The sequence below is a fragment of the Scyliorhinus canicula genome, chromosome 2 (assembly GCF_902713615.1).
Source record: "Scyliorhinus canicula chromosome 2, sScyCan1.1, whole genome shotgun sequence".
NCBI classification, from domain to species: Eukaryota; Metazoa; Chordata; class Chondrichthyes; order Carcharhiniformes; family Scyliorhinidae; genus Scyliorhinus; species Scyliorhinus canicula.
In genome coordinates, this window is record NC_052147.1 from 192,335,064 (window position 1) to 192,362,465 (window position 27,402).

General features: G+C 41.6%; 1 protein-coding gene across 8 annotated transcripts in view; it reads right to left on the reverse strand.

Annotated features, from left to right (window-relative positions):
* Window positions 1–27,402, reverse strand: part of itprid2 (ITPR interacting domain containing 2) — a 210,425-nt gene that overhangs the window by 77,267 nt on the left and 105,756 nt on the right. For 7 of the 8 annotated variants that reach the window (XM_038789246.1, XM_038789249.1, XM_038789245.1 and 4 more), the window contains exons 2-7: window positions 26,923–27,135; window positions 17,953–18,001; window positions 13,166–13,215; window positions 12,884–12,940; window positions 2,013–2,055; window positions 1,827–1,925 (exon numbers count right to left, since the gene is read on the reverse strand). In XM_038789246.1, coding sequence (XP_038645174.1) covers window positions 1,827–1,925; window positions 2,013–2,055; window positions 12,884–12,940; window positions 13,166–13,215; window positions 17,953–18,001; window positions 26,923–27,097 — 473 coding nt within the window. In that variant the 5' untranslated portion in view covers window positions 27,098–27,135. The remainder of the gene's footprint in view (window positions 1–1,826; window positions 1,926–2,012; window positions 2,056–12,883; window positions 12,941–13,165; window positions 13,216–17,952; window positions 18,002–26,922; window positions 27,136–27,402) is intronic. The other variant, XM_038789251.1, reaches the window with a different exon arrangement.

The window sequence follows — 27,402 nt, forward strand, 5'->3', positions numbered from 1 at the left end:
AGGGAGTGTGTTGGGCAGCAGGGTAGCATGGTGGTTAGCATAAATGCTTCACAGCTCCAGGGTCCCAGGTTCGATTCCCGGCTGGGTCACTGTCTGTGTGGAGTCTGCACGTCCTCCCCTTGTGTGCGTGGGTTTCCTCCGGGTGCTCCGGTTTCCTCCCACAGTCCAAAGATGTGCGGGTTAGGTGGATTGGCCATGCTAAATTGCCCGTAGTGTCCTAATAAAAGTAAGGTTAAGAGGGGTTGGGTTACGGGTATAGGGTGGATACGTGGGTTTGAGTAGGGTGATCATGGCTCGGCACAACATTGAGGGCCAAAGGGCCTGTTCTGTGCTGTACTGTTCTATGTTCTAAAAGACATCTTGACAAACACATGGATAGGATGGGTATAGAGGAATGCGGCACAAGGAAGTGTTGAGGGTTTTGGCAAAGGTTGGTATCATGACCGGTCGAGATTCGGAGGGCCGAAGGACCTGTTCTTGTGCTGTATTCATAGAATCATAGAATTTACAATGCAGAAGGAAGCCATTCGGCCCATCGAGTCGGTGCTGGCCTTTGGAAAGAGCACCCTGTCTAAGCCCACACTTCCACCCTATCCCCGTAACCCAGTAACCCCACTCAACCTTGTCTTTGGACACTAAGGACACTTTAGCATGGCCAATCCACCTAACCTGCAGATCTTTCGACTGTGGGAGGAAACCGGAGCACCCAGAGGAAACCCACGCAGACACGGGGAGAACGTGCAGACTCCGCACATACAGTGACCCAAACCGGGAATCGAACCTGGGTCCCTGAAGCGCTCAAGCAATTGTGCTAACCACTGTGCTACCATGCCGTCCATTGTTCTTTGTCGTATTGTTCTTTGTTCTAATCACAATATTATATTGTTTTTTGCTCTTGAAACTGTCAAAATAAACAAACCACCATTCAAAAAACATTAATCCTCTGAAGAGCTCATAACACTGTCAAACACAGCCATTTAAACTCCACTAATTTAAACTCCTGCAATCCTATTCAGTGTTCATAAAAATATCCTCACCAATGTTCCCCTGACCATGTATAAACAAGCCCTGCTAATTTCATTACTGGGTAATGGTATTCAAAAACACAGCCATAGAAACAAAACCTCTAGAGCTAAATATATGAAAGCATTTAGAGCACATGGTGGTCTGTTCCATTGCTTCAAATGCTGAACAGATGACGACTGGACTTCCAGTCCAGTCAAAGAAAAGATTAAATCATTAAAATCTCAATATTGGTAAATGCAGAGAGTAGTTTATCCACTGAAATATCCTATCAGCACTTAAACTTATCATATACCATTACACATGACATGTGAAATTGTCATTACCTTTTGTCTTATCTATCAAAAGGCTCCCAACTCCAGACCAAGTTTCTCCTTGTGTTCATAATTCCTTTGAGCTATCATGAACTACATCTAGCAGAATGGGTCCAGCTCCATGGAAATATATGGGGTCTAAAATTCCAACCTCTGCAATGGGGTAGGATTTCTGCATGTAGGCTCGCTACCAAAAAAATCCCAGATAATGGGGCAGAAACAGGCCCTACCCATCATTTTTAATTCCCACCCAGCCTCCATTCCAACATGACAGAGTTATGAAAATTCGAGCCTCAATGTCTTAAAAGGTGGAGCCATTGGGGTCGTGGTTACAATTTTTTTTATTTGAAGTAATGAAGTAATTTTAGCTCGTCAGACACAAAGAAGGTCTAAGATGGCACATCAAAATATTTTCATACGTTTATCTGAAGTCGCAGTCAACTCTCGCCAATGTGTTTTGTCTGCCATCTTGATTACTCATCAACTTACCTAGATACAGTTGTATTGCTCTTTCCAGAGCCAGTGGAGTTCATACTGTTTCCCATTTGATAAAACTGCTTCCGCTTCTCCTTGGCCAATGTCCCATGGCTACAAGACAGACGATATTGATCAGAAAAATACAAATAATTTTTCAGAAATCAAGAAATGCATTTTTTGGTTGAGACATATACTCACCTTGGTGCTGACATTGAGTCACTGCGAGAATGAAGATAATTAGCTGTAGATGAAAAGTGCATGGTGTGAATAAAATGCGTCTTCCAAATTTTAAACACAACTGGATATATGCAGACATCCAACTTCATAATCTAAAAATAATATCAACTTGTTTACATACCAGCACTCAGAACCTCAAATATGGCTGCTCCTTGGCAAGGTAGACCACCAGTTCGTTTACTTCAAGCTCATCTTCACTTTGAAACTTAACTAGCATTCTCATCTCACTGTTTATTCAGTTCTCCATATGCTTCAGAACATCAATGCTTACTTCTTTAAAAAACCTAACAACATATCGCAAAGCAAAGACAACCTGCACAAAAACCAAACTTGACTCTGTGTGGACTTGCTAAACCACTGAGCAAACTTAAATGACTTACAAAAGTGTAAATTTGTGGCTGTGCAAGCCCGATGGAGTGCCTATTCCTCCAGGAGTGCATATCAGATTCCAGGGCTGTGCCCTATGATTGTAAAATCAGGAAGCTAAATTGTACAAGATTCCCCGTGATAGCACAAAGTGTGGAGAAGTATTCCTGCAATACCGAAGCACTACTTTATTTAAATAAAAGTGTGCCGCATTACCTTTTGGCAAGATATACAAGGAGGTCAAATATTACTTGGAAAAATCTTAAGTTGGGAACAGGAGCAAAGCAACACGAGGGCACAAATCACTAAAAGTAGCAATGCCTGCCAACAAGGGCATATAACAGCAAACCAAGCACGAGAGTTTATTTCTGGAGGAATAGAATTGAAAAGTTGAGATGTTGTGCTAAATGTGTATCAAACCTAGTTAGGTTTGGAGTAAGGCGTAACTTTACGAATGGAATTTTTAAAAAAGCTAACAAGCTGGGCTGTTTTTTCTTGAAAAGAAAAAGCTTGGGTGAACTAATAGAAGACTTTAAAAATATGAACGGTATATATTTACATTTAGAATGTTTCTACTTTTTGGGAAGGGCAAAACAAGAGACCATCAGTATAAAATGGTCAGAAATAAATAAAATTGAGAGATCAGAAGAAACTCCTTTACTTACAGAGTAGTGAGAATCTGGAGCCTGCTACCACAGGGAGTGGTTGAGGCAAGTAATAATATATGCATTTAAAGTGAGGCTGGAAAAACTATGAAGCAGAAGGATATGGAGGGCAATGCATGCAAGAACAGGAAGAAGCTCAAGAGGAGCATAAATGCCAAATGGACTTGTTGGGCCAAATGGCTTGCTTCTGTGTCCTCTCAATAATTCTATGAAGTATTTTTCTTCCTAGTTTCAAACTAATACAGGGAGTATATATTCTTGAACATACAATTCTGTAATGTGTGAATGTGTGAATTAAGATCATTCAAGACATCTGAATTGTAACTAGAAGTCATTCCCACCTCGCTTGAAGGTATAGGGATGAAGACAACACCAAATATACTACTAAAATATGTAGAGTAAATTCTCCAGGTTAAATCTTTAATCTGTGCGGATTTAGCTGATTTTAGTCAGGGAAGCAACTGTGGCCTCAAGGCTGTTGGCTGAGCAGAGAAAAAAATAAACAAGCAGAATTATCCCTCTCAATCATTTTCCAATGACTCATGCGCAAAGGTGTGCCCATGTAAAACGACAAGACGAGAACAGGTGAGAACTTGCTTGCAATGGCCAGAATGAACAAATCAAATGCTCACTAATCAAGCTCATGTGAAGAACTGCTGGATGTCATCATCCACAGATCTAGCATACTTAACGAATAAAATCCAGCTCTACTTTCCCTTAACCTTTCTTTTGTTCTGTCATACTACATGTCTTGTACTCAGTATTAAATGAGCCCGAGTTATCATCTTCAGCTCCTGAAATAAAAATAGTCTCTTCACCATCAACTTCATTCTTATCCCAAGCCATTTTCTCATAACCAAATCAGACTGCTTGCAAACTTGGCAGCTCAGTCAATCCCAAGATCAGTTTCCAATCCCTTATCCAGTCCATCATAAGTGTTGTTTACTTCTGCTCTGTAACATCCTGCACCTTCAGACTTATTTTAATAATTTATTGACTGGCATCTCCACCCTCCACGTCCTCAATCAAAACTCTGCAGCCCCTAACATGTAGTGTAACAAGCTTCAGATCATCCCCCCAAATATCTAAGAAGCGCGAGGGTGAACGTCAACAATTGTTTGTCTTGACTGGCGCAAAAGTAAAACGGGAATGGTGGCCAATCCATGGCTTACAGGGGAAATTAGAGATAGTATTTGATACAAGGAAGAGGCATACAAACTAGCGAAGAAAAAAAAACGGCCTGATGATTGGGAGCAGTTGAGAATTCAGCAAAGAACCAAGGGATTGATTATGAAGGGGAAAGTAGATTGCCAGAGTAAGCTTGCGGGGGAACAAAAAAACTGGCTCAAAGGTTTATGTAGGTATGTGAAGAGGAAAAGATTGGTGGAGACAAATATAGATTCCTTATAGTCAGAAACAGGGAAATGTACAATAGGGGACAAAGAAATGGCAGAGCAATTAAATACATACTTTGGTTGTGTCTTCACAAACGAAGACACAAATCAGATACCAGAAATGTTGGGGAACACAGGGTTCAGTGAGCAGGAGGAACTGAAGGAGATCAGTATTAGTAGAGAAATTGTATTGGGGCAATTGATGGGATTGAAGGCCGGTATATCCCCAAGGCCTGATAATCTACATCCGAGTACTTAAGTGGCTCTAGGAATAGTGGATGCATTGGGGTTATCTTCCAAGATTCTATAGACTCTGAAACAGTTCCTAACGATTGGACGGTAGCTAATGTAACCTCACTATTTAAAAAGGGAGGTAGAGGGAAAACAGTGATATAGACCAGTAAGCCTGACGCAGTAGTAGGGAAAATTCTAGAATCCATTGCCAAGGATTTTGCAGCAGAGCACTTGTAAAACAGTGGCACAACTAGACAGAATCAGCATAGATGTATGAAAGGGAAATAATGCTTGACAAATCTACTGGAATCCTTCAAGAATGTAACTAGTAGAGTTGATGAAGGGATCCAGTCGATGTGATTTATTAAAACTTTCAGTAGGCTTTCGACAAAGTTCCACATGAGGTTAGCATGTAAAATTAAAGCGCATGTGATTAGGGATAGTGTATTGAGATGGATTACAAAGCTGGTTTGCAGACAGGAAACAAAGAGTAGGAATAAATAGGTATTTTTCCAAATGGTAGGCAGTGACTAGTGGGGTGCAACGGCGTTCAGTGCTGGGACCCCAGCTATTCACTACACATTAATGATTTAGATGAGGGAACAAACTGTAATATCTCAAAATTTGCAGATGACACAAAGTTGGGTGGGAGCGTGAGCTGTGAAGAGGATGCAGAGATCCTTCAGTGTGATTTGGACAAGTTGAGTGAGTGGGCAGTTGAATGGCAGTTGCAGTATAATTTGGATAAATGTGAGGTTATCCACTTTGGTAGCAAAAATAGGAAAGGCTATAAATTAAGAGAGAAGAATGTGCAATGCGACCCGAGTGTCCTTGTACACCGTAGCATTTGCAGTGCAGAAGGAGGCCATTCAGCCCATCGAGTCTGCACCCGCCCCCCAGAAAGAGCACCCCACTTAAGGCCACACTGCCACCCTATTCCTGGAACCCAGTAACCCCACCTAACCATTTTGAACACCAAGGGCAATTTAGCATGGCCAATCCACCTAACATGCACATCTTTGGACTGTGGGAGGAAACTGGAGCAACCGGAGGAAACCCACGCAGACACGGCACAGACAGTGACCCAAGCCGATAATCGAACCTGGGACCCTGGAGCTGTGAAGCAACAGTGCTAACCACTGTCCTACCGTGTCGCCCTCAGTCACTGAAGGTAATGAGAGGTACAGCAGGTGGTAAAGATGGCCAATGGTACATTAAATTTTATAGCAAGAGTATTGGAGTACAGAAGCAGAGATGTCTTGCTGCAATTATACAGCCACTTTGTGAGGCTACACCTGGAATAGTGTGTGCAGTTTTGGTCTCCTTATCGGAGGAAGGATGTTCTTGCTTTAGAGGGAATGCACTTAAGTTTTACCAGACTGATTCCTGGGATGGCAGGACTAATGTACGAGGAGAGATCGAGTTCGTTAGGATTGTATTCACTGGAGTTCAGAATAATTTTTTGAAAATATTTTTTAATTGTTTAGTTATTTATTTATTCTAATTCAGGGACAATATAGTGTGGTCAATCCACCTACTGCTGCACATCTTTGGGTAGTGTGAGGGTGAGACCCATGCAGAAATGGGGAGAATGTGCAAACTCCACACAGACAGTGACCCTGGGCTGGGATCGAACCCGGATCCTCGGCGCCGTGACACAGCAATGCTAACCACTGAGTTGGATGACCAGCCAGGCTCATAATGAATGGTGGAGCAGACTCAAAAGGCCAAATGGCCTCCTCATATTTTCTATCTTCTTACTTAGTGGAGTTTTTAAAATTATACCTCTGTCAAATGCTTTGGGACATTAGGCAATATAAAAATGAAAATTGTTGTCACTCATTGCAAGAGATTGCTGTGGGCTGCTGCAGCACACAATGCGGCTCAAGAGTAGGCAGCTTCTTCAGGAGTGGAGGAAAGTACGTTCATTTTTGAGCCGTAGTTTATTCAGATACAACGTCAAATCCGGGATCAAATCTTTAATTCCCAGAGGTCCAAAATACTTTTATAATGTGATAGCAAAAAGGCTGAAGTCAGTATAATATGCAATAGTTAGGAATCGGAAGAACCCTTTTCAAAAATAAATGGGTTTGCCATTCAAAGAAATGATTAGTGTGTATTCCAACATCTCCAGTGGAATTTACACCTATTGGGAGTGGCTTCGTTGTCAACGGGCCAAGAGACATCTTAGCCAAAGTGCCATGGGTGGTTGCTGCTTTCTGAGGTGGTAGTTTTTATTCACAGTGCAATGAGTCAATCCTCAAAAGAGAGAGCTAGCAGAAAATAAGCATTGTATTGTCCTCAGGCGGTGACCTACTGAGTGTTTTCTGCATTACATGGTCTTTATGAATGTTTTAGGAAGTCAAGTCAGCTGGGTCTCACTTTAACCAACCCAGGCCAATAATAGAACAGATCCTTTAAGAGAAAGGTCATTGTTGGCTAGTTACAAGTGTTGCTAGCTTGTCAAGTGAGGCTAGTCCATCAATATCCATATTTTTGCATATCTCATGTTCTGAGGAATGATACAAAATAAGTTGAATTTCATTGAAATTATGTTGAGTCCTGTATTTGTAGTAAAATAAATCAGTCTGTCAGTTTACAATTGTCCTCATCTCACTACCGTGCTAATCAACCTGTGGGCAAAAGGCAGAAGAGATGAATGCACTGAGACACATGCGTGATCACAGAATAGAACAATCACAATAATCAAGTCTTAATACAAAAATTCTCCGTCAAAGGGAGATTATACCAATTTAATGCTAACCGTTAATATGCCATTAGCCATAGCTAAGCTTGTTGAAAATTAAGCCTGCTGCAACTGAATATGTTGAGCTTTGAAGATTTTGAACAGTTCTGTAATACCACTAATTATTGTAGATCCAAAATTTGTAACATAGATGCATTGCTCTAATAATTGAAACTTCCTTGCCAAGGGTCACAGGGTCAAATCTCAGCTTCAGTCATGCAAGTTAAGGCGACATGGTAACACAGCGGTTAGCACTATTGCTTCACAGCGTCAAGTACCCGGGTTTGATTCCTGGCTTTGGTCACTGTCTGTGCACATTCTGCATGTTCTCCCGTGTCTGTGTGGGTTTCCTCCGGGTGCTCTGGTTTCCTCCCACAAAGTCATGAAAGATGTGCTTGTTAGGTGAATTGGACATTTAGAATGTTCCCTCAGTGTACCCGAACAGACGCAGCAGTGTGGCAACTAGGGGACTTTCACAGTACTTCATTGCAGTGTTAATGTATGCCTGTTTGTGACACTAATAAACATTATTACATCAGATGACCAAAATCTTGATGAGGTGGATTTTGTCTGAAAGGAAGCAGAAGTAATAAGAAAACAAGAAAGAGGCGCGTGGGAAGGATATTTCAGAGATTAGGGACTACACAGCCACCAAAATTGCAGCAATTAAAGTCATGCTCAAGATGCCAGAATTAGATAAGCGCAGATTTCGGAGATTGAGGGTCCGGAGGAGATTACAGTGATAGGGAGGAGAGAGGCCATGGAGATGTTTAAAAACAAGATTGAGAATTTTAAATTCAGCACATTGCCTCACAGGGAGCTAATGTGAGTCATCAAACACAGAGGTGAGAAGTAAATGAGACTAGATGCGAGTTAAGATTTGGGCAGCCAAACTTTGCATAATTTGAAGTTTGCAGAAGGTAAAAAGTGGAGATCAGCCAAGGATGAATTTTAATATTTGAGTCCTGAGGTAAAAAAAGGAGTCTACATCAGCAAATGTGCTCGAACAGGAGCAAAATCAGGAAGGTGGAAATAACCAGTCTTTGTGATATTGCAGATATTGACTTGGAAGTTCATCTTGGGGTCAAATATGACACCAGGATTGCGAACAGATTGGTTTAATCTTCGACCGTTAGTGAGTTACCAGGGAATGGAGTTTGGAGTGAGGATTGAAAACAATATGGTGTCAATCTTCCCAATATTTAATTGGAAGTAATTTTTGCTCATCCAGGACTGAATGTCAGAAAAGGTGTCTGATAATTCAGCAACACTGGAGCAGACAAGAGAGGTGGTGGCAAGGTAGATAGAGCTGGGTGGCATCAACGTACATGTGAAATCTAATACATGTGTTTTCAGATGATGTCGCTTAAGGGCAGCGCGTAGATGAGATATAGGAGGGAGCCAGCAAGGGCAGATCGTTGGGAGATATGATAAAGGTGTGGGAAGTGGAAAGAGAAGCCATTGGAAATGTGACTTTGGCTGCAATTAGATAAACAAAAAGAGAACCAGGTGAGAGCAGTCTCACCCAGCTGGCTGGCATTGGCGAGTTGGAGGAGGAGGATGATCATATTATCCCACCTCATGTTTAGCAGCTTTGGTTGAGGCGGAGACAATTCTGTGCGGAAAACAAGATTAGAAGAAACTATCAGAAAAATAATCAGAAATTGTATGCGTTGGGGCAGCACGGTGGCGCAGTGGGTTAGCCCTGCTGCCACACGGCGCCGAGGTCCCAGGTTCGATCCCGGCTCTGGGTCACTGTCCGTGTGGAGTTTGCACGTTCTCCCCGTGTTTGCGTGGGTTTCACCCCCACAACCCAAAGATGTGCAGGCTAGGTGGATTGGCCATGCTAAATTGCCCCACAATTGGAAAAAATGAATTGGGTACTCTAAAATTAAAAAAAAAAATTGTATGCGTTAACTCCCACAAATAATTGAACAAAACAGTTGTTTTAGTGCATTTGTAAACTCAGCTTTGTTTATTCTTTCGCAGGACGCAGGCCAAGTCAGCATTTATTGCCCATCACCAATTGACCCAATGGTGGTGATTGGTGATGGGCTGCCTTCTTGAAACAATGCTCTTCATGTGGCGTAGATAGACGCACAGTGCTGCTTACGAGGGAATTCCAGGTTTTGACCCAGTAACAGTGAAGGAAGGAATGGTGATATAGTTCCAAGTCAGGATGGTGTGTGACTTGGAGGGAAAGGTGGTGGTGTTCCCATTAATCTGCTGCCTTTATCATTCTAGGTGGGAGAGATCACAGAATTGAAAGGTGCGGTTCAAACAGCCTTGGTGAATTGCAGCAAGTGTATCTTGTAGATGGTACACACTGCTGCCATTGTGACGATGGTGAAGAAAGTGAATGTTTAAGGTGGTGGATTGGATACCAATCAAGTTGGGTGCTTAGTCCTGAATGATGTCAAATTTCTCGAGTATTGTTAGAGCTTCACTAAACTAGGTGAATGGAGAGTATTCGATCATACCTCTGACTTGAGCCTTGTAGATAGTGGACAGGCTTTGGGAATGCCAGTGTTTTAGCTGTATTGGAACAGCTTAGCTAGGGACGCAGCTAGTTGTGGAGAACAACCCTTCAGTACGATTGCAGTATCCAGTGCCTTCAGCCCTTTCTTGATATCATGTGGAATGAATAGAATTGGCTGAAGCCATCCATGATGCTGGGGGCCTCAAGAGGAGATCGAGATGGATCATCCTCTTTGTGTTTCTAGCTGAAGGTGGTTGCAAATGCTTCAGACTTATTTTTACACTGATGTGTTGGGTTTCCCATATCATTGATGGTGGGGATATTTGTGGAAACTCCTCCTCCTCCAGTGAGTTGTTGTTAAATCACCAGGACTGAAGAGCTTAAATCTGATCCCTTGGTTGTGGGATCGCTTGGCTCTTTCTATCACATGCTGCTTCTGCATTTTGGCATGCAAGTTGTCATTTGTTGTAACTTCATCAAATTGATGCTTCATTTTTCTGTATATCTGCTGCTGCTGCTCCTGGCATGCCCTCCTGTACTCTTCATTAAACCACGGCTGACCCTCTGGCTTGATGGTAACGATGGAGTGAGGGATATGTGGGTCATGAGGTTACAGATTGTGGTTGACGACAACTTTCTGCTGCTGATTGTTTGCTGTGCCTCATGGATGCCCAGTTTTTGAGTTGCTAGCTCTGTTCAAAACCAATCCCATTTAGCATGGTGGTCATGCCAAACAACACAATGAAGAAGGGACTTTGTCTCCACCAGACCTGGTCACTCCTACCAATACTGTCATGGACAGATGTAACTGTGACAGGTAGACTGGGGAGGGTGAGGTGAAGTAGGTTTTTCCCTCCTGTTGGGTTACCTCACCACCTGCTGCAGATCAAATCTAACAATTATGTCCTTTATGACTCTGCCTACACGGTCATCAATGGTGCTACTGAGCCTCTCCTGGTGATGGACAGTGAAGTCCCCCCACCCAGAGCACATTCTGTGCCTCTACCACTCTTTGTGCTTCTTTCAATTGGTGTTCAACATGGACTGTTGATTGATTAGCTGATTTGGGGACTTCAGGAAGACAGTAGGAGGAGTTAATATTAGGTGGTAATCAGCCAGGAGGTTTCTTTGTCAATGTTTAACCTTGATGTTGCTTTGCGGATATGATTGAAATGTAAATTTTCTTTAATATGGGAACAAAATTAAAGCTTTAAATACAAGGCATGGTATCCTCGAACAAGCTCTTCAATTATATAAGAAAACTATGCACTAATCAAGAGGTGAATAACTTTTAATATCAACACCACACAGATCATCTTTTAGAATCGTAGTGCTGAAGGAGTCCGTTCGGCCCATCGAGTCCCTTCGAAAGAGCACTCAACTCATGTCAACTCCGCCCCATCCACATAACCTCATAACCGAATCTGCACATCCCTGAACATTTAGGGGCAATTTAGCATGGCCAATCACACATCTTTGAACTGTGGGAAGAAACCGGAGAACTTGGAGGAAATCCACGCAGACACGAAGAGAACGTACAAACTCTACACAGACAGTAACTGAAGACCAGAACTGAACCTGGGTTCCTGGCACCGTGAGGCAACAGTGCTGACCACTGTTGACTGATTCCATTCCTGTAGCTTGACCTACAGCAGCTTTTCTTGACAAGTATCCCTTAACTTGTCAAAACTCAAATATTTAACACATTTGTTGACCAGATCTCCATCCCAAGAATCAATTCCAAAACAATATTGTTTCTAAAATGCAAGGATCATCCTAAAACAGATAAGTAAGAAAATTATTTTGCAGTTTGAATAATCCTATTGAGCAACACAAGAAAAATCAAACTACTTCACCAGCTAACAAATCCTTTCAAATCCAGACAGTCAAAAAGATAGGAAAATAATTAATTACAGGAGGGGCAACCAGTTTTTACTCATGTTCCAGGCATTCAGCACGCAGTTTCAAAACAACTCTTGAAGGTGATCCGCCACATTGGAAGATTGGCGCATGGCAATAGAGAGCAATTATCTAGAGATTCGCTTTTGTAATTTCCCCCATTTAAGAATTTCTCCTGTGCTCGAGTGGAATCCAACTCAAATTTATGTGAGGAAATCTCTATAGAGACAAGCGAAAGCCCCAACATTAAACCCATTGCACAGCTGGCATAGGCCCACACCACAAAACTGACCCTAATCCAACACTAAACGTGCATAAACTAGCAACCTCACTCAGAAACCTCAAGGATAGCTGTTGCGTCATTTGGAAATGTCATTTGAGAACTAAAGGATGATTATTCAGGGCTAGGATTAAAGGAAATTGTCAAAAAGAAGCAAAACGGGTTTCGATCTGTACAAATCTAGGTCTCCAAATGACCTAGAATGTTCACCAGTTTACACAGGTACTAAAAATGGGATGGTGGCTCACGAGTGTACACTTGGATTTTCATTTTTAAAATTTTTTTAAATTTGAAGGTAAAACCATCCCATCTCATATCTCCTTACTGGGATTTCACAATGGTACTAGCAATAGCTTGAAAAAAGGTTGAGCATTTTGCACCATGGCACAATATAGCTATGGAAAGAGAACTGTTATTGTTCTAAAAATTCAAACCCGCTTCTAAAATATGTAGTGTAAAAATATGTCCAAATGGTATTTTCAGAGATTGTTCTAGAAATATTCCTGTTAAAAATCAGCATTTGCTATTTCACAAACTCCAATTTCTACGCAATGGCTAAACACGTGTTAGGGAACCTAATGAGCAGTGGTGCTTCAAGAAGCTACAATTGTCATCAGGAACAATTCACAATTTGGATAATTGGATAAGCAGAAGATACAAATGACACTTCTGTTTGAATGGTAACTCTCAAAATGAACAGGCCAACAGAATACAACAGAGGCCTGGTGCAAATATCACTGTACATCAGCCATCTTAAACCATTTCCCACCTTCTGCACCCAACGACAGGTCATCCTCAAAGCTACATCCAATTTTTGTAACTGCACCTGTTGAGACAGTCACAAGCCTAGGTAAGGATCAATTTGTATGAATGTTTTGCTTCCATTTCTCAAAATGTTTTCATGTCAAAATTATTTTATGCAAATTACATTTTAAAATTTTGACACTGAAAAATAAAATTAATAAAACACAAAAAACAATTCACGACTTTTACACGTCTAAAACAGGGCACCTGTTCCACAATAACATTCATTGGTAAGAGACAAACTTACCTTTCAATGCTAACTGGCTTTGTTCGTCCAAAGATGCTCCTAATGGTATTCTGCAAGGTACAAGATAAACAAGTTTAGAGTTTTCATGGGGGTAACAAGTTTAGAGTTTTCATGGGACAACAAGTTTATAGTTTTCATGGGACAACAAGTTTATAGTTTTCATGGGGGTAACAAGTTTATAGTTTTCATGGGGGTAACAAGTTTATACTTTTCATGGGGGTAACAAGTTTATAGTTTTCATGGGGGTAACAAGTTTATAGTTTTCATGGGGGTAACAAGTTTATAGTTTTCATGGGACAACAAGTTTATAGTTTTCATGGGACAACAAATTTATAGTTTTCAAGGGACAACAAGCTTATAGTTTTCATGGGACAACAAGTTTATAGTTTTCATGGGGGTAACAAGTTTAGAGTTTTCATGGGGGTAACAAGTTTAGAGTTTTCATGGGACAACAAATTTATAGTTTTCAAGGGACAACAAGCTTATAGTTTTCATGGGACAACAAGTTTATAGTTTTCATGGGGGTAACAAGTTTAGAGTTTTCATGGGGGTAACAAGTTTAGAGTTTTCATGGGACAACAAGTTTAGAGTTTTTATGGGGGTAACAAGTTTAGAGTTTTCATGGGGGTAACAAGTTTAGAGTTTTCATGGGGGTAACAAGTTTATAGTTTTCATGGGACAAGTTTATAGTTTTCATGGGACAACAAGTTTAGAGTTTTCATGGGGGTAACAAGTTTATAGTTTTCATAGGGGTAACAAGTTTATAGTTTTCATGGGGGTAACAAGTTTATAGTTTTCATGGGACAACAAGTTTATAGTTTTCATGGGACAACAAATTTATAGTTTTCAAGGGACAACAAGTTTATAGTTTTCATGGGACAACAAGTTTAGAATTTTCATGGGGGTAACAAGTTTAGAGTTTTCATGGGGGTAACAAGTTTAGAGTTTTCATGGGGGTAACAAGTTTATAGTTTTCATGGGGAAACAAGTTTATAGTTTTCATAGTGAAACACTACTCCATAGTGGTTTTGTCACTAGATGAGTAATCCAGAAGCAAAGGCTAATGCTCTGGGGATATGGGTTCAAATCCCACCCTGACAGTTGGTGGAATTTAAATTCAATTATTATAATAATAATAGTAATAATCTTTATTAGTGTCACAAGTAGGCTTACATTAACACTACAATGAAGTTACTGTGACATTCCCCTCGTCACCACACTTCGGGTACACTGAGGGAGAATTCAGAATGTCCAATTCACCTAACAAACACATCTTTCAAGACTTGTGGGAAGAAACCAGAGCACCCGGATGAAACCCAAGCAAACATGGGAGAACGTGCAGACTCTGCACAGACAATGACCCAAACTGGGAATTGATCCTGGGTCCCTGGTGCTGTGAAGAATTGAAAGTTAGTTTCATGGTCACCATTATTGAGGCTAACACTGATTGTGGTTTAACAAAAATTGGTTCCAAGTCCTTAAAGGAAGGGGACGCTATTCTGTAGTTACCCAGGATTTAGACCAGGGGTTTTCTATCCAGGTTAGCACATCAGAGCTGTCCAAAGTCTCTGGCTCTAACTGACTTTATCCAGACAACTCCAGACAGCAGGGGAATTGCCCATCAAAGTTTAATCTTCCCGGGCAAACCCCAGAGAGGTTCACATTTCAGGGAGTCTGCGGGGTCCCAAGACACATCTTGGGCTATACATTCAGCCTCCAATGATCCAGAGACCAGAAAGTCTTGGCAATTATTGGAATGATTGAAAACCTTTTACTACATAGTGTTATTGTACCTAGGCAACAATTGTGCTGTTAAGTGCACAAATTATGGGATATGTATCTATTTTCTTTATTTAGGGGAAGTTCTTTTTGTTCAATACTCCATAACAGCATTTTCATCCAAAAATAATTATGAACACAATAGCAATTGAAAATGCTTACTATCTAAAGTATTAGCAAAGTCTATGGCATGCATAAATTAGTTTATATTATCTTGTTAAACTAATTTCAATATTGTCCGTTGGAGAAGAGGAAACCAGAAAGGTTAATATTCTGCAATGCACGTTGATCTTTGTCGTCTAAATTATGATATAAACTCTTACGATTATGTAAGCACAGTAACACAGCAAATGGATTATTCACTGATGTAGGAAATATGGCAGTTAATTTGCACAAGGCAATGTCCTACAAACAACAACAAAATAAATGACTAGTTATTTGATTTTAAGCATCAAATTTGGGACAAATGTTGGCCTGGGGAAATTCCTCATCCACCTTGAATTGTGCAGTGAATACTCTAAATCCACCTCAGAGTGGGTAGGGCCTCACTTTAAGTTCTCATTTCAAAGATGGACATCTGACAGTGCAGCACGTCCTCAACACTGCCCTGAAATGCCTGCCAATGTAACATACTAAGTGTCTGGAGCTATAAATATTCTGACTCAGAGTTTCGAGTGCTACAGCTAAGCCAAATCTGATTGTTCATTGGCAAAAAGCCTCATGGGAAACAGCAGCTGATAGCCAAAGGTTCTCCCTGTTTCCCAGTCACTTAAACAAGACATAATGCAGATGACCACTTACTCTTTCATCTTCAGCAAGCAAGCTGACCTGCTCTGTGATTACACTAAGCAAAATCAGGATGTCTTTGAAATGTAATTGTTCTGGAATGAGTAAACTACTGCTTTTAAGAACTTTGTCTAAAAGCTTGTGCTCCACAGGACCAGTGATTTATCATATTAACAGAGAATTGTTTTCATTCAGAGCGCAAGTTAATTTTCTACCAATTAATTGCTATTTCTGAGCAAGCGGTTTTTAAACTAGCCTGATTTTTTTATTGTATACATCTGCCATTGTGGTGAAGGAGGCCTGATGGAATAAAGTGCGGCAGTTGGGCCTTTCCCATGATTGAGATCCCCAGAAGGCATGTCTACCAAGAGTTTCCATGATGTGGAGATGCCGGCGTTGGACTGGGGTGAGCACAGTAAGAAGTCTTACAACACAAGGTTAAAGTCCAACATATTTGGACAGCAGGGTCGCATGGTGGTTAGCATAAATGCTTCACAGCTCCAGGGTCCCAGGTTCGATTCCCGGCTGGGTCACTGTCTGTGTGGAGTCTGCACGTCCTCCCCCTGTGTGCGTGGGTTTCCTCCGGGTGCTCCGGTTTCCTCCCACAGTCCAAGGATGTGCGGGTTAGGTAGATTGGCCATGCTAAATTGCCCGTAGTGTCCTAATAAAAGTAAGGTTAAGGGGGGGTTGTTGGGTTACGGGTATAGGGTGGATACGTGGGTTTGAGTAGGGTAATCATGGCTCGGCACAACATTGAGGGCCGAAGGGCCTGTTCTGTGCTGTACTGTTCTATGTTCTATTTGTTTCAAACACTAGCTTTTGGAGCACTGCTCCTTGATTCACCCGAGGAAGGAGCAGTGCTCCAAAAGCTAGTGTTTGAAACAAACATGTTGGACTTTAGCCTGGTGCTGTAAGACTTCTTAAAGAGTTTCCATAGCTCTTAAGCCACCAATGGCACAGGATGTGCAGACTGCTGGTAGCACTGCACCAACCCAAAGCCCTGGATAGTGGGCGGACCGAGGCCACAGGTGAGTGAAGGTGGGTTAGGCAGGGTTGTGGGGGAGCAGGAAAGGGTGTCAGATGAAAGGGAGGGCAGCACGGTAGCATTGTGGATAGCACAATCGCTTCACAGCTCCAGGGTCCCAGGTTCGGTTCCGGCTTGGGTCACTGTCTCGGAGTCTGCACATCCTCCCAGTGTGTGTGTGGGTTTCCTCCGGGTGCTCCGGTTTCCTCCCACAATCACAAAGATGTGCAGGTTAGGTGGATTGGCCATGATAAATTGCCCTTAGTGTCCAAAATTGTCCTTAGTGTTGAGTGGAGTTACTGGGTTATGGGGATAGGGTGGATGCGTTGACCTTGGGTAGGGTGCTCTTTACAAGAGCCGGTGCAGACTCGATGGGCCGAATGGCCTCCTTCTGCACTGTAAATTAAATTCTATGATCACTGCTGACTGATGCAATTAACGATTCAAAGCCACAGATTCACACAATCCCGAGACAATATACCATAGCCAGGGTACGCTGAATTACCAACCTATAACCCCACTGAGCAAAGCTCAGCCAAGCAGATCTTGCAGCTTGTTTCCCATGTGGTCATTCTAGGCCACTCCCTAACAATGTGCCATCGCTAAACTGGAGGGTCACTGATAAAAGCTTATTTTAAAAATAGTGAATTCGCACTATTAGTTTTGTTGCAGAACATGTTTTAACATGTTATCAAACTCCTGAGACCAACTTTTCCCTTTAAGCAAAACTATGAATCAAGTCATGCTTGGAATGCTGGAAGAAAACTAAACACAAACAAAGCTCTGTTTAGGAGAAACCGGTAGTACAAGTGAACAACATGATCCTATCGTTCCTTGGAACTTTTCTGAAATCCTCAGGGTAGAATTGAATATTTAACTGCATTTCAGAAAACAGACTTGACCTCAAAGTCCATTTGCTTATTGCTGAATAGTCTTTGTACTAAAGATGGAAGACAAATATAGAAAGGCATTTGTGCTAAAAAGAAAATTCACCAAGTTAAATAAAATCAATGTTAATTGTTTGGCCTGCATTCATGTTTAAATCTATATTATTTGACACAGTAATGAGAACATCACAGTTTAAACAAGTTGCCACAATTGCAGCACCTTTCTGTATATAATGAATTTTAAAAAGATTAAATGAAAGATGTATTTTCAAAAACACCACCATATGTTTCTCTCCGACAGAATAACTTACCCACAATCTTGAAGCCAAATTTCAATCTTCTTATTTGATATGCCATTTTCTGTCAAAAGATTATATCAAATTATGTGTCAGCAATGTGTTATCACATTACCCTTCACTCAGAAAGTAGCAGCAGAACTAAGATAGTTAAAAATTAAAACCACTGTAAGTAGAAATCTGACTGAATATGTGGATCTTTAAAAGACCCTGAACACATTTGGAATGACAGTGCAGCCACAAACAATGAAGAATGTACTGCTTTTAAAAATAGACAGAGTATTTAAAGTTCCAGCAAATATGAGGGATATGAGGGTGTTTCTGCAAGAGTTTAAAGGTTTCACCAAAGCACCATAGGCAGCAAAATTATTTTTTTGTTTTGAGCATTCGTTTATGGGATTACTGGCTAGGCCAACATTCACTGCTAAATCCTAATTGCTGTTGAAAAGGTGGTGCTGAGCCACCTTCTTGAACCCCTGGAATCCATGTTGTATAGGTACTTCCACAATGTCGTTAGGGAATTGCAGGATTTTGACCCAGCAACAGCAAAGAAGCGGTGTTATATCATCAAGAGTGGCCTTCAAGAGTGAACTTAGAGGTGGTGTTTGCATGCATCTGTTGTATTCGTCTTTCGAGGTGGTTGAGGTCAGGGGTTTAGAAGGTACTGGCCCTGGAGCTTTGGTGAGTTCCTGCAGTGCATTTGTGCTTAGAATCCCTACCGTGCAGAAGGAGGCCATTCAGTCCACCGACTCTCTGAATGAGCACCCAAACCAGGCTCCTGCTCAATCCCTGCAACCCGTAACCCCACCGAACCTGCACACCTTTAGACACTAAGGTGCAATTTAGCATGGCCCATCCATGTAACTGCACACCTTTGGACACTTAAGGGCACGTTATCATGGACAATATGCTTACCCTGCACTTCTTTGGACTGTGGAAGGAAACCAGAGCATCCAGGGGAAACCCACGCAGACACAGGAAGAACGTGCAATCTCCCCACAAAGTCACCAAGGCCGAAATTGAACACGGGTCTCTAGTGCTGCAAGGCAGCAGTGCTAACCACTGTGCCAGTACTGGACTACAGTATTGGATTTAAAGAACTGTGCTAAAACGCTCTTCAAATTTGGAGTGTTTCCTCAGAACTTCCAATGGACAAGAAACAATTATAGGAATATAGTAACAGCAATAGGCCATTCAGCCCGTCGAATCTGCTCCACCATTCAAAACAATCATGGCTGATCAGACACTTCAATGCCTATGCAAGAACATTGGCTATCTAAAGCCTCCCCGGACAGACGCCGGAATGTGGCGACTAGGGGCTTTTCACAGTAACTTCATTGAAGCCTACTCGTGACAATAAGCGATAAAAAAAAAATAAAAAAAATAAAAGGTGTGCCAATATCAGAAGTCAGAGTAAAGTGCCCAATGCAATACCAGGGCAGGAACAGGGAGAGCATTATTCTATCTCTCCATGTTATGTTTACATGCATTGCTTTCATTGAACAAATTTCAATTTCACTATTGTGTAATTGGGGGATAAGAGGTACTGGATGGACAAGAATCAAATTAAGACTTGTTAATGAGATGGCAACAATTCCTTTTGGCATTGGCGATTAAATAAATTGCAAGTTAAGAAAAATTAGGGTAGCTGTGATAACAGTATGTATTTGCAGATCAACTTTATCACAACAAGCTGTGCCCAAGTGCTGAAGCATCATAAAACAAATGTCAATCAGCAACATACATATGGATGTCTTCGGTTTGATGTCCAACAGCTTGGTCAATGTTGGAGATTTTAAGAAGCATCTCAATGGAGGAAAGAGCAGTGAAGAGGCAGATTGAGTGCATTAGGGAGGGTATTATAGAGTTCAGAGCACAGGCAATCGAAGGCATAGCCACCAATGGCAGAGCAATGACATCAGGGATGCTCAAGAGGCCAGAATTGAAGCTGGACCGGAAGTTAGGAAAACTGTTTGGGGATGGAGGAAATTCCAAAGATCGAGCCGGGAGAGGCCATAGTGCGATTTGAAAACAAGAACGAGAATTTCAAAATTCCAGTGTTGCTTATGATGGCCAACGCAGGTCAACGAGCACAAGGGTGAACAGAACTCGCTGCAAGTTAGGAAATGGGTCGCAAAGCTTTGGACCATCTTAAGTTTAAGGAGTGTAGAATGTGGGAGGCCAGTGAGCATTGGAATAGTCAAATCTAAAAGTAACAAAGGCTTGGGTGTGGGTTTCGGCAGCAGATAAGCCAAGAGAAGTGTAGAGTTAAGCAACATTAGGGAGGTGGAACTAGGTAGTCTAAACGATGGCACAGATACGTGGTCAAGAAGCTCATAGCAGTGTCAAATATCACACCACGATTACAAGCAGTCGAGTTTATCTCAAATATTTAGAGTATAATGGCATAGGAGCAGATGGCTTGGCCCATAGAATCCATTTTGGTTCTCTATAGAGCAACTCAAACACCCCCATTCCCTCATCTATCCCCATAGCTCCACAAGTTTATTTCCTCCAAGTGTTTAAATTACAGAGGTAGAGAATTTACAAGCAAAAGGAACATCAGGTGCAAACATCATTGACATTTGGAAAAGATGGATTACTTTTTTTAAAAAATGATCTCCAGTTTATATCTGCTGCAAAACCACTGGAATTTCAAGATTTCCGTGGAAAGATTATGCCTCAGCCATACCAACGGATGACTCATGAATAGTGAACTCTATCTTTTGTCTTTTGTTGTTCAATTTTCAGTTGGCCTACTGTATAACGTGTTATGTTGAATGCTCAGGTGTGTGTGCGTGTGTGGGCTGCAAAGGTCAGGATGCGCGTTTACCTCTTTATATCTTTACCTGGGTGAGTGCTTTAGTTCAATTAAAACTAACCCTTTTTTTTAAACTCAAGAAATCCTGTCAGACTGGTTTCTTTGCATGTAAATGGTTCACCACAGTCATGGAATGAACCCCGTCATCCTTAAATATTACCCACAAAAAACCTACGATCAATTGAGGAATCGGAAAGAAAAGGCAAGCCGTGACACCTGTCATCCCCAGTTGTTGCACAGTACTGAATGTTAGACTAACAGTCCGTCAATCTAGGTAGACAGAGGAGAGGCCGAGTGAGGAGGTGGTGAGCTCGAGCTGAATGACACTAACATACATGTGGAAACAGACACGGTAATTTTGGATGATGCTGCCGAGGAGCGGCATGTGGATTAGAAATAGGATGGAGCCAGGTCCTGAGGAGACACCAGGGCAAAGGATGAGTAAGTGAGAAGAGAAGCGATTGCAGTTGATTCTCTACCTATGATTAGATAGGCAAGGATGGAACCAAGTGAGTGCATTTCCACCCAGCTCCAGCTGGATGATGGCAAAGGGTTTTGAAGTGGGATGGTATAGTTAACTATGTAAAAGGCTGCAGACAGGGCGAGAAGGATAAAAGCAACATAGCTTACTTTGTCACAATTACTTTTCTCACAATTACATACAAAATGTCATTTGTAAGAGCCATTTCAATGCCGTGAACAAGAGCAAAATACTGTTGGTGACGAGTATAATTCAAAAATGGGCATCCTAAGCATCGTCACTACAATTCATTATAGGGATCATAGATATTTTATCCTTCCACAGGATCTTCCATCTTAATAAGAATCGTAGAATTTGCAGTGCAGAAGGAGGCCATTCGGCCCATCGAGTCTGCACCGGCCCTTGGAAAGAGCACCCTACCCAAGCCCGCACCTCCACCCCGTCCCCGCACCTCCACCCCGTCCCCGCACCTCCACCCTGTCCCCGCACCTCCACCCTGTCCCCGCACCTCCACCCCGTCCCCGCACCTCCACCCTGTCCCCGCACCTCCACCCTGTCCCCGCAACCTGATGATAACTTTGGAAAATCAAGTGGAGGGAGGAGAACACATCAGTGGAAGAGGTTAATTTCCGGAAAGAAGCTCAATTCCTTCCTGAAAATAACAGGAGAGAATGAGAATATTTTTTTTAAAAATCAGGCAAAATGCATTTCCACAAACATTCATAGTCCAAGTTTGAAATAATAATTGCTTATTTCAACATCTCAATTGCAAATGGCTTCCATTCTGAAAATGGCCTTCGGTTCCAAATAGGACAAAAGTAAAATCAAAAAGTAATTTAACCGCAAGAGTAGGGGCTGGTTTAGCACACTGGGCTAAATCGCTGGCTTTTAAAGCAGACCAAGGCAGGCCAGCAGCACGGTTCAATTCCCGTACCAGCCTCCCTGAACAGGCGCCGGAATGTGGTGACTAGGGGCTTTTCACAGTAACTTCATTGAAGCCTACTCGTGACAATAAGCGATTTTCTTTTTTTTTCATTTCAGGGTGAGGCAGGAAGAGAAGTTATTTCATTTGACTGTCAGTACAGAGTAAAATCAAGTTGGGTGTACAATGGGCATCATACCCATTTGTGCCAATTTCTTACCGAGCTGGCTAAGTTAAGATCATCGTTTCAAAATGATCCAGGAATGGTGGTGAAAAAATTACAAATGCTAACAGAATTGAAGAACATCAGTAAACTTCAAATCTACATAAGTATTGTAAGTCTTTGTCGGCCTTCGTCAGATCAAACAAAGAATACACCTGGCTAATGTTGGTCCTCGGACACAAGATTGGCTAGAGAGGTGCTACATTGAATGTTCAGCCCAAATGATGTGGTCAAGTGACTGTGAAACCACAACCTTTTGATTCCAGGACAGGAATGTTACCACTGAGTCAATACGCTTAAAAAGCTGGTCTATATTACCCAGATCATTTAAATGTGCAGCAATTGTCGCAATTTTTCTGTCCCCCAGACAGATCTGCCATCAAGAAATAAAGTGGTATCTTTCAGATATATGAAGACCCTTTTGGCTTGAGCATGCAATTCTTAGCCTGGCAGATACAGTTGGTATAATAACCCCTTCTATTCAGTGGAAAATAAATCAATTCAAACTCAGGCTTGCAAATATGCATATAGCATGCGATTCATTTTGTTATGTCAATCTCCGAACAGAAAGAAAATATATTGCTGCCCATTTTAAAATGCCTAACATACCTAAAGAATCTCTTGCTAAACATACAATAAGGAATCCTTACTAATAGAATGAGTGTTAAATACACTCAAAGCCAGTTTTATAAATTAGTTCTAGTGTAATTCACTAAGTGTTCGAGTCATTCAATATATGGCACAGCCCTGTTTATTTTGTAGCACTTTGTTCAGTTTTATTTTACAATTGACTTTGCTAAAATGTCATTAAAGCATAATTGGCACATCTGAAATTTTCAGACTGCTTTTCACAAATAACGCTCACTCAACCATACAATAATCAGCTGTACTTTGTGTCTGAACGACACTATGTGGCACTCATATTAACAAGACTAATGATTATGATATGGTGATAGCAAGGGAAGCAATTTGAGGTTAGGGAGAACGTTAGCACCAAAACACCAAGTCTCCTGAAAACAACACTGCTCTCTTCCCCTATACAAGGTTGAGAACGGAATTAATTGGACTTTTCCAAATTGGTCTTTTATCTTTTTGAAGCTTTGTATGATTTGACCGGTCTCTCAACTTCTCTACTTTTGCTGTACTGTTAAACCGCTTATTAAATAGAGACCTGAATGGACCAGTTGCCCCCTGCCACAAACTCGGTATGCTTGGCACCGACTCCATCTTTATTTCTCAGAAGGTGGTGGAAGCAGTGTCTTTGAATACTTAGGCAAAGCTAGATAGATTTGTGATAAGCCAGGGGGTGAAAAGTTATCGGGGATAGGTGGAGTGTGGATTTGTGGGTACAATCAGATCAGCCTTGATCGTATTGAGTGGCAAAGCATACTTGACGGGCCGAATGGCCTACTACTGCTTCTAATTCTTTTGTTCATATGTCAACTTCCACCCATACCCCCAGTTCTGCTGGAACACTTCCCTGCCCTCAGTTAATGTAACACACTCCTTTACCCATTCCAAAACACCACTGCCAGTTTCTTCCCTCTTTCCCACCTTACAATAAAACATTTCTCCCAACTTCTATTTCCTTACCCAGACCTTTCACTAATGTTTCATTATATCTGCTTCTCACTGCCATGCTATCTCTACTTCATTCCTATCCATTTACTTCCTTCATTCTCTCATAATTGCCAGCCAATTCCCTATTGCTTCTTCCTTCAACCATTCAGTGCACCACTCCCACCCCATTTATTACCACCCATTTTCCTCTCTTCTCACTCCTCTCAATGCCGGCACAGTCACATCCACATTCCCCGAGTGCTTCTTGACACTTATATCCCCATTCCCTTTTAGCTTCTCTACCATCCATGTTCCTCGCTCTTCCCTCCTCCTTTCATTTCTGGTTATAATGTTGCTCAAGTGACCCTGAAGTCACATGTTCAACTTTCACCATGGCAAGCTGTTAAAAACAGATTTCCAGAAATCTGGTATGTTACCATCTGAAAAAGTAACTCATGAAAACTGCTTGATTGTCAAAATAAAACACAACTGATTAACTGAAGTTCTGCAAGGAAGGCAACGCCTACCCAGTTGGGCCCACACATGAAAACTGTCTACGGATGATTCTTAAAGCTCTCTGATGCAGCCTAGAAAGCCGCTGTGTTGTATAATCACATTAAAATACTGGATGAGATGAGCAATATATTCTAGTTGTACAAATAATTTCTATAAAAGGCCAACAACCTTCCTCTCAGGTCAACTGAAGATTAGCAATAAATGCAACTGCAACTCAAACTCCCCTTCTTTCTCAGCTTTATTGCCATTCATTTCAACCCCTTCACATGTCCCCCTTCACTTGAGTATTATGGGGCACAATTTAATGCACTCCCTCGAGGCAAGCTTGGGGAAGAGTGTCTCTCTCCTACTTGATGGCGGCATCCAGAAACCTGAGAGCAGATATTCTAGCTGCCATCCTGTTGGCTGCAATAAGAGTGTGGACTATGTGCAGCGCTTAAAAGCTGCTCCAACTCGTCAACCACTGAGCTGCCTTTCCAACCCTAGCAAATCAGATGCCTGAAGATTTGGGACTCGGGCAGGGTGCACATGGGCAGCGTACTGGCTCATTACCATACCACGAATTAGACTCTGGGACAGAGAAACCCAGCAAATATCTCTGCTTTCAATTATAACCTGTCAATATGAACCCCAGTTACTTTAATCAATAACCCTTTGTAGCTACATTTAGTCATTTGTGCAGCTGTACCCCTCTGTTCTGATATTCCATTCACTCACTTCTTTCTCAAGGCTGCAGTCTTCTTATGCTGGCTACCAAAATCTACTCTCAGTATGTTGAAGTTGTCTTTTTAAATCAATTACAAGGACATTCTGCAAGATCATTGAGGCTTTCCTGTATTTTGTCACTGTCCCTTCTAGATTAACACTCTCCAAATTGGTGCCCTCTGCAAATTTCAAAATTGTATTTCGGATTCCAGAGTAAGTTATGACTGTTAGACTTTTAATTTAAGGTAAAACAGATTAACCTGGAATTAGGAATGGCATGAAGGTGTACAGAAATCTGCTCTGCAACAGGCCCTTAAGATTTGGTTGCCGTGGGGGTAAGGGCCCAAGTAAAACCCGATTAAAAATCAGGTGTAAGCTTTAACACTTGGATACTGTCATGCGAGAGTACCTTTAAGAAATGGGTGTTTACGAAATGTACCTTTAAGAAATGGGTGTTTATCAGTGATGTCAGAGTGTGGGTGCAGCTGGGCTGTCTGTCATCTTTTTACTTTTGTTTTAGGCTGTTTGCTGCAGGGTGTGTTTTAGTTTTGTTTTCAGAGCTGGATAGTTGCAGTCACAGCCAGAAGGTGCATTAGTCTCTCTCTCTGTAATCTAAAGACTGTAAATCGATCTTTTGGTGTTTTAAAACTATTAACTGCTCTCAGTAGTGACTTTAACCTGATGTGCTTCTGATAAAAGTTTTTTTTTTTAAGGCTTATGAATGTTAAAAGGACAGCTTAAGGATTACTTAATGTTGAATTCCTTGGAGGTTATATTTGAATTGATGGTTGCCAAGATGTTCACTGTATGTTTTAAAAAGGTTAACTTGAATTCATAGAATAAACATTGTTTCGTTTTTAAAAATACTTTTCCATTTCTGCTGTACCACACCTATAGAGTGGGCCGTGTGCTCCCCATACCACAATCTAGTAAAAGTTGTGGGTCAGGTGAACTCCATGATACACTTTGGGCTTTCCTAAACCCTGGCCCATAACAATACAAAGAAAGAAGCAGCAAGCCTTGTTGGTGACAGACTAACAGACTATGAGGCCTGAATTTCCACTCCTAGGTTGTGAGCACAGAGTTGGAACAATACCTAGCTCCACCAGCCTGATGCAGGAAAAAGCGTCCTGTTAGTGCATATTTGTGGTCCGTGAGAGGGACATCATGTGCGAGTTGGGGCGGGCAACCCCAGAAAGAGTTGACACTGCCAGGTGTGGAGGTGAGCTGTGCAGAAGGGCTCAGCCTCAGTGCTCTGGCATTTTATTGAAGATATGAAATCAATGAATGAAACAAAAAAACAGCTCTCTGCCCTGAACAAATCCAAAATTCAATCTGTAGTATGCTGCCCTATTTGTAGCAGAAACGTTTGTGTGTAGGTTGGCTTTAGCAGTCACCAATGTACTGACGGGACCATCACAAAAAACTGACAGGAGGAGGAATATTTTCTTAAATTCATTTTCAGGATGCATGTCGTTTTCAAGATTAGCATTTATTTACCATTCCTAGATTGCTCCATGTCTGATTCAACTCAGTGATTTGCTAGGTTACTTCAAAGGGCAGTTAAGGGTGGACCGTGTTGGTGTTGGACTACATGCGTAAGTTTACAAAGAAACACATCCATGCAGTTCATTCCAGACAAGTACTTAAAGGATTTTTATATTTGGTCAACATGTAAATCAATCTGAAGAACCTACAATATGACATTATTCATTTATCAAACAGTATCACAAATGCATGCATCAGAAAATCCTTACCTTCAGTTGATGTTTCTGCCAGTTCTAGATTTGCTGCGTTGTTGTCTTCGGAGAGCTCTGTGGTCTCTGTGGCAACACATCTGTCGTCTGTCTCAGAAAATTGCCAAGAGTCTCTGCTTCTTGCCCAAGCCTTCCTTTTGTCCTTAGCATTTCGCCAACTATGTGCACATTCCATAGCTACGATTATACTTTTATTACAACGGAAATATCAACCTGCAAGCCAAAGAATAATCATTAATGCAAGAACATCAGAAAGACAAATAAAGTCACAACATTTTTACCTTTTGATTGCCAGTGGTAAACTAAGACCTTTTTTTCTATTTATTGAGGTGTTGCTTGTTGGGCCAGCATTTATTGCCCGTCCCTTGAACTGAATGGTTTGCCACACCATTTCAGAGGACATTTGAAGAGACAACCATTTTGCTGTGGATCTGGAGTCATGTGAGGACATTACCAGTGCAGTAGATAATGAGGAGCCGA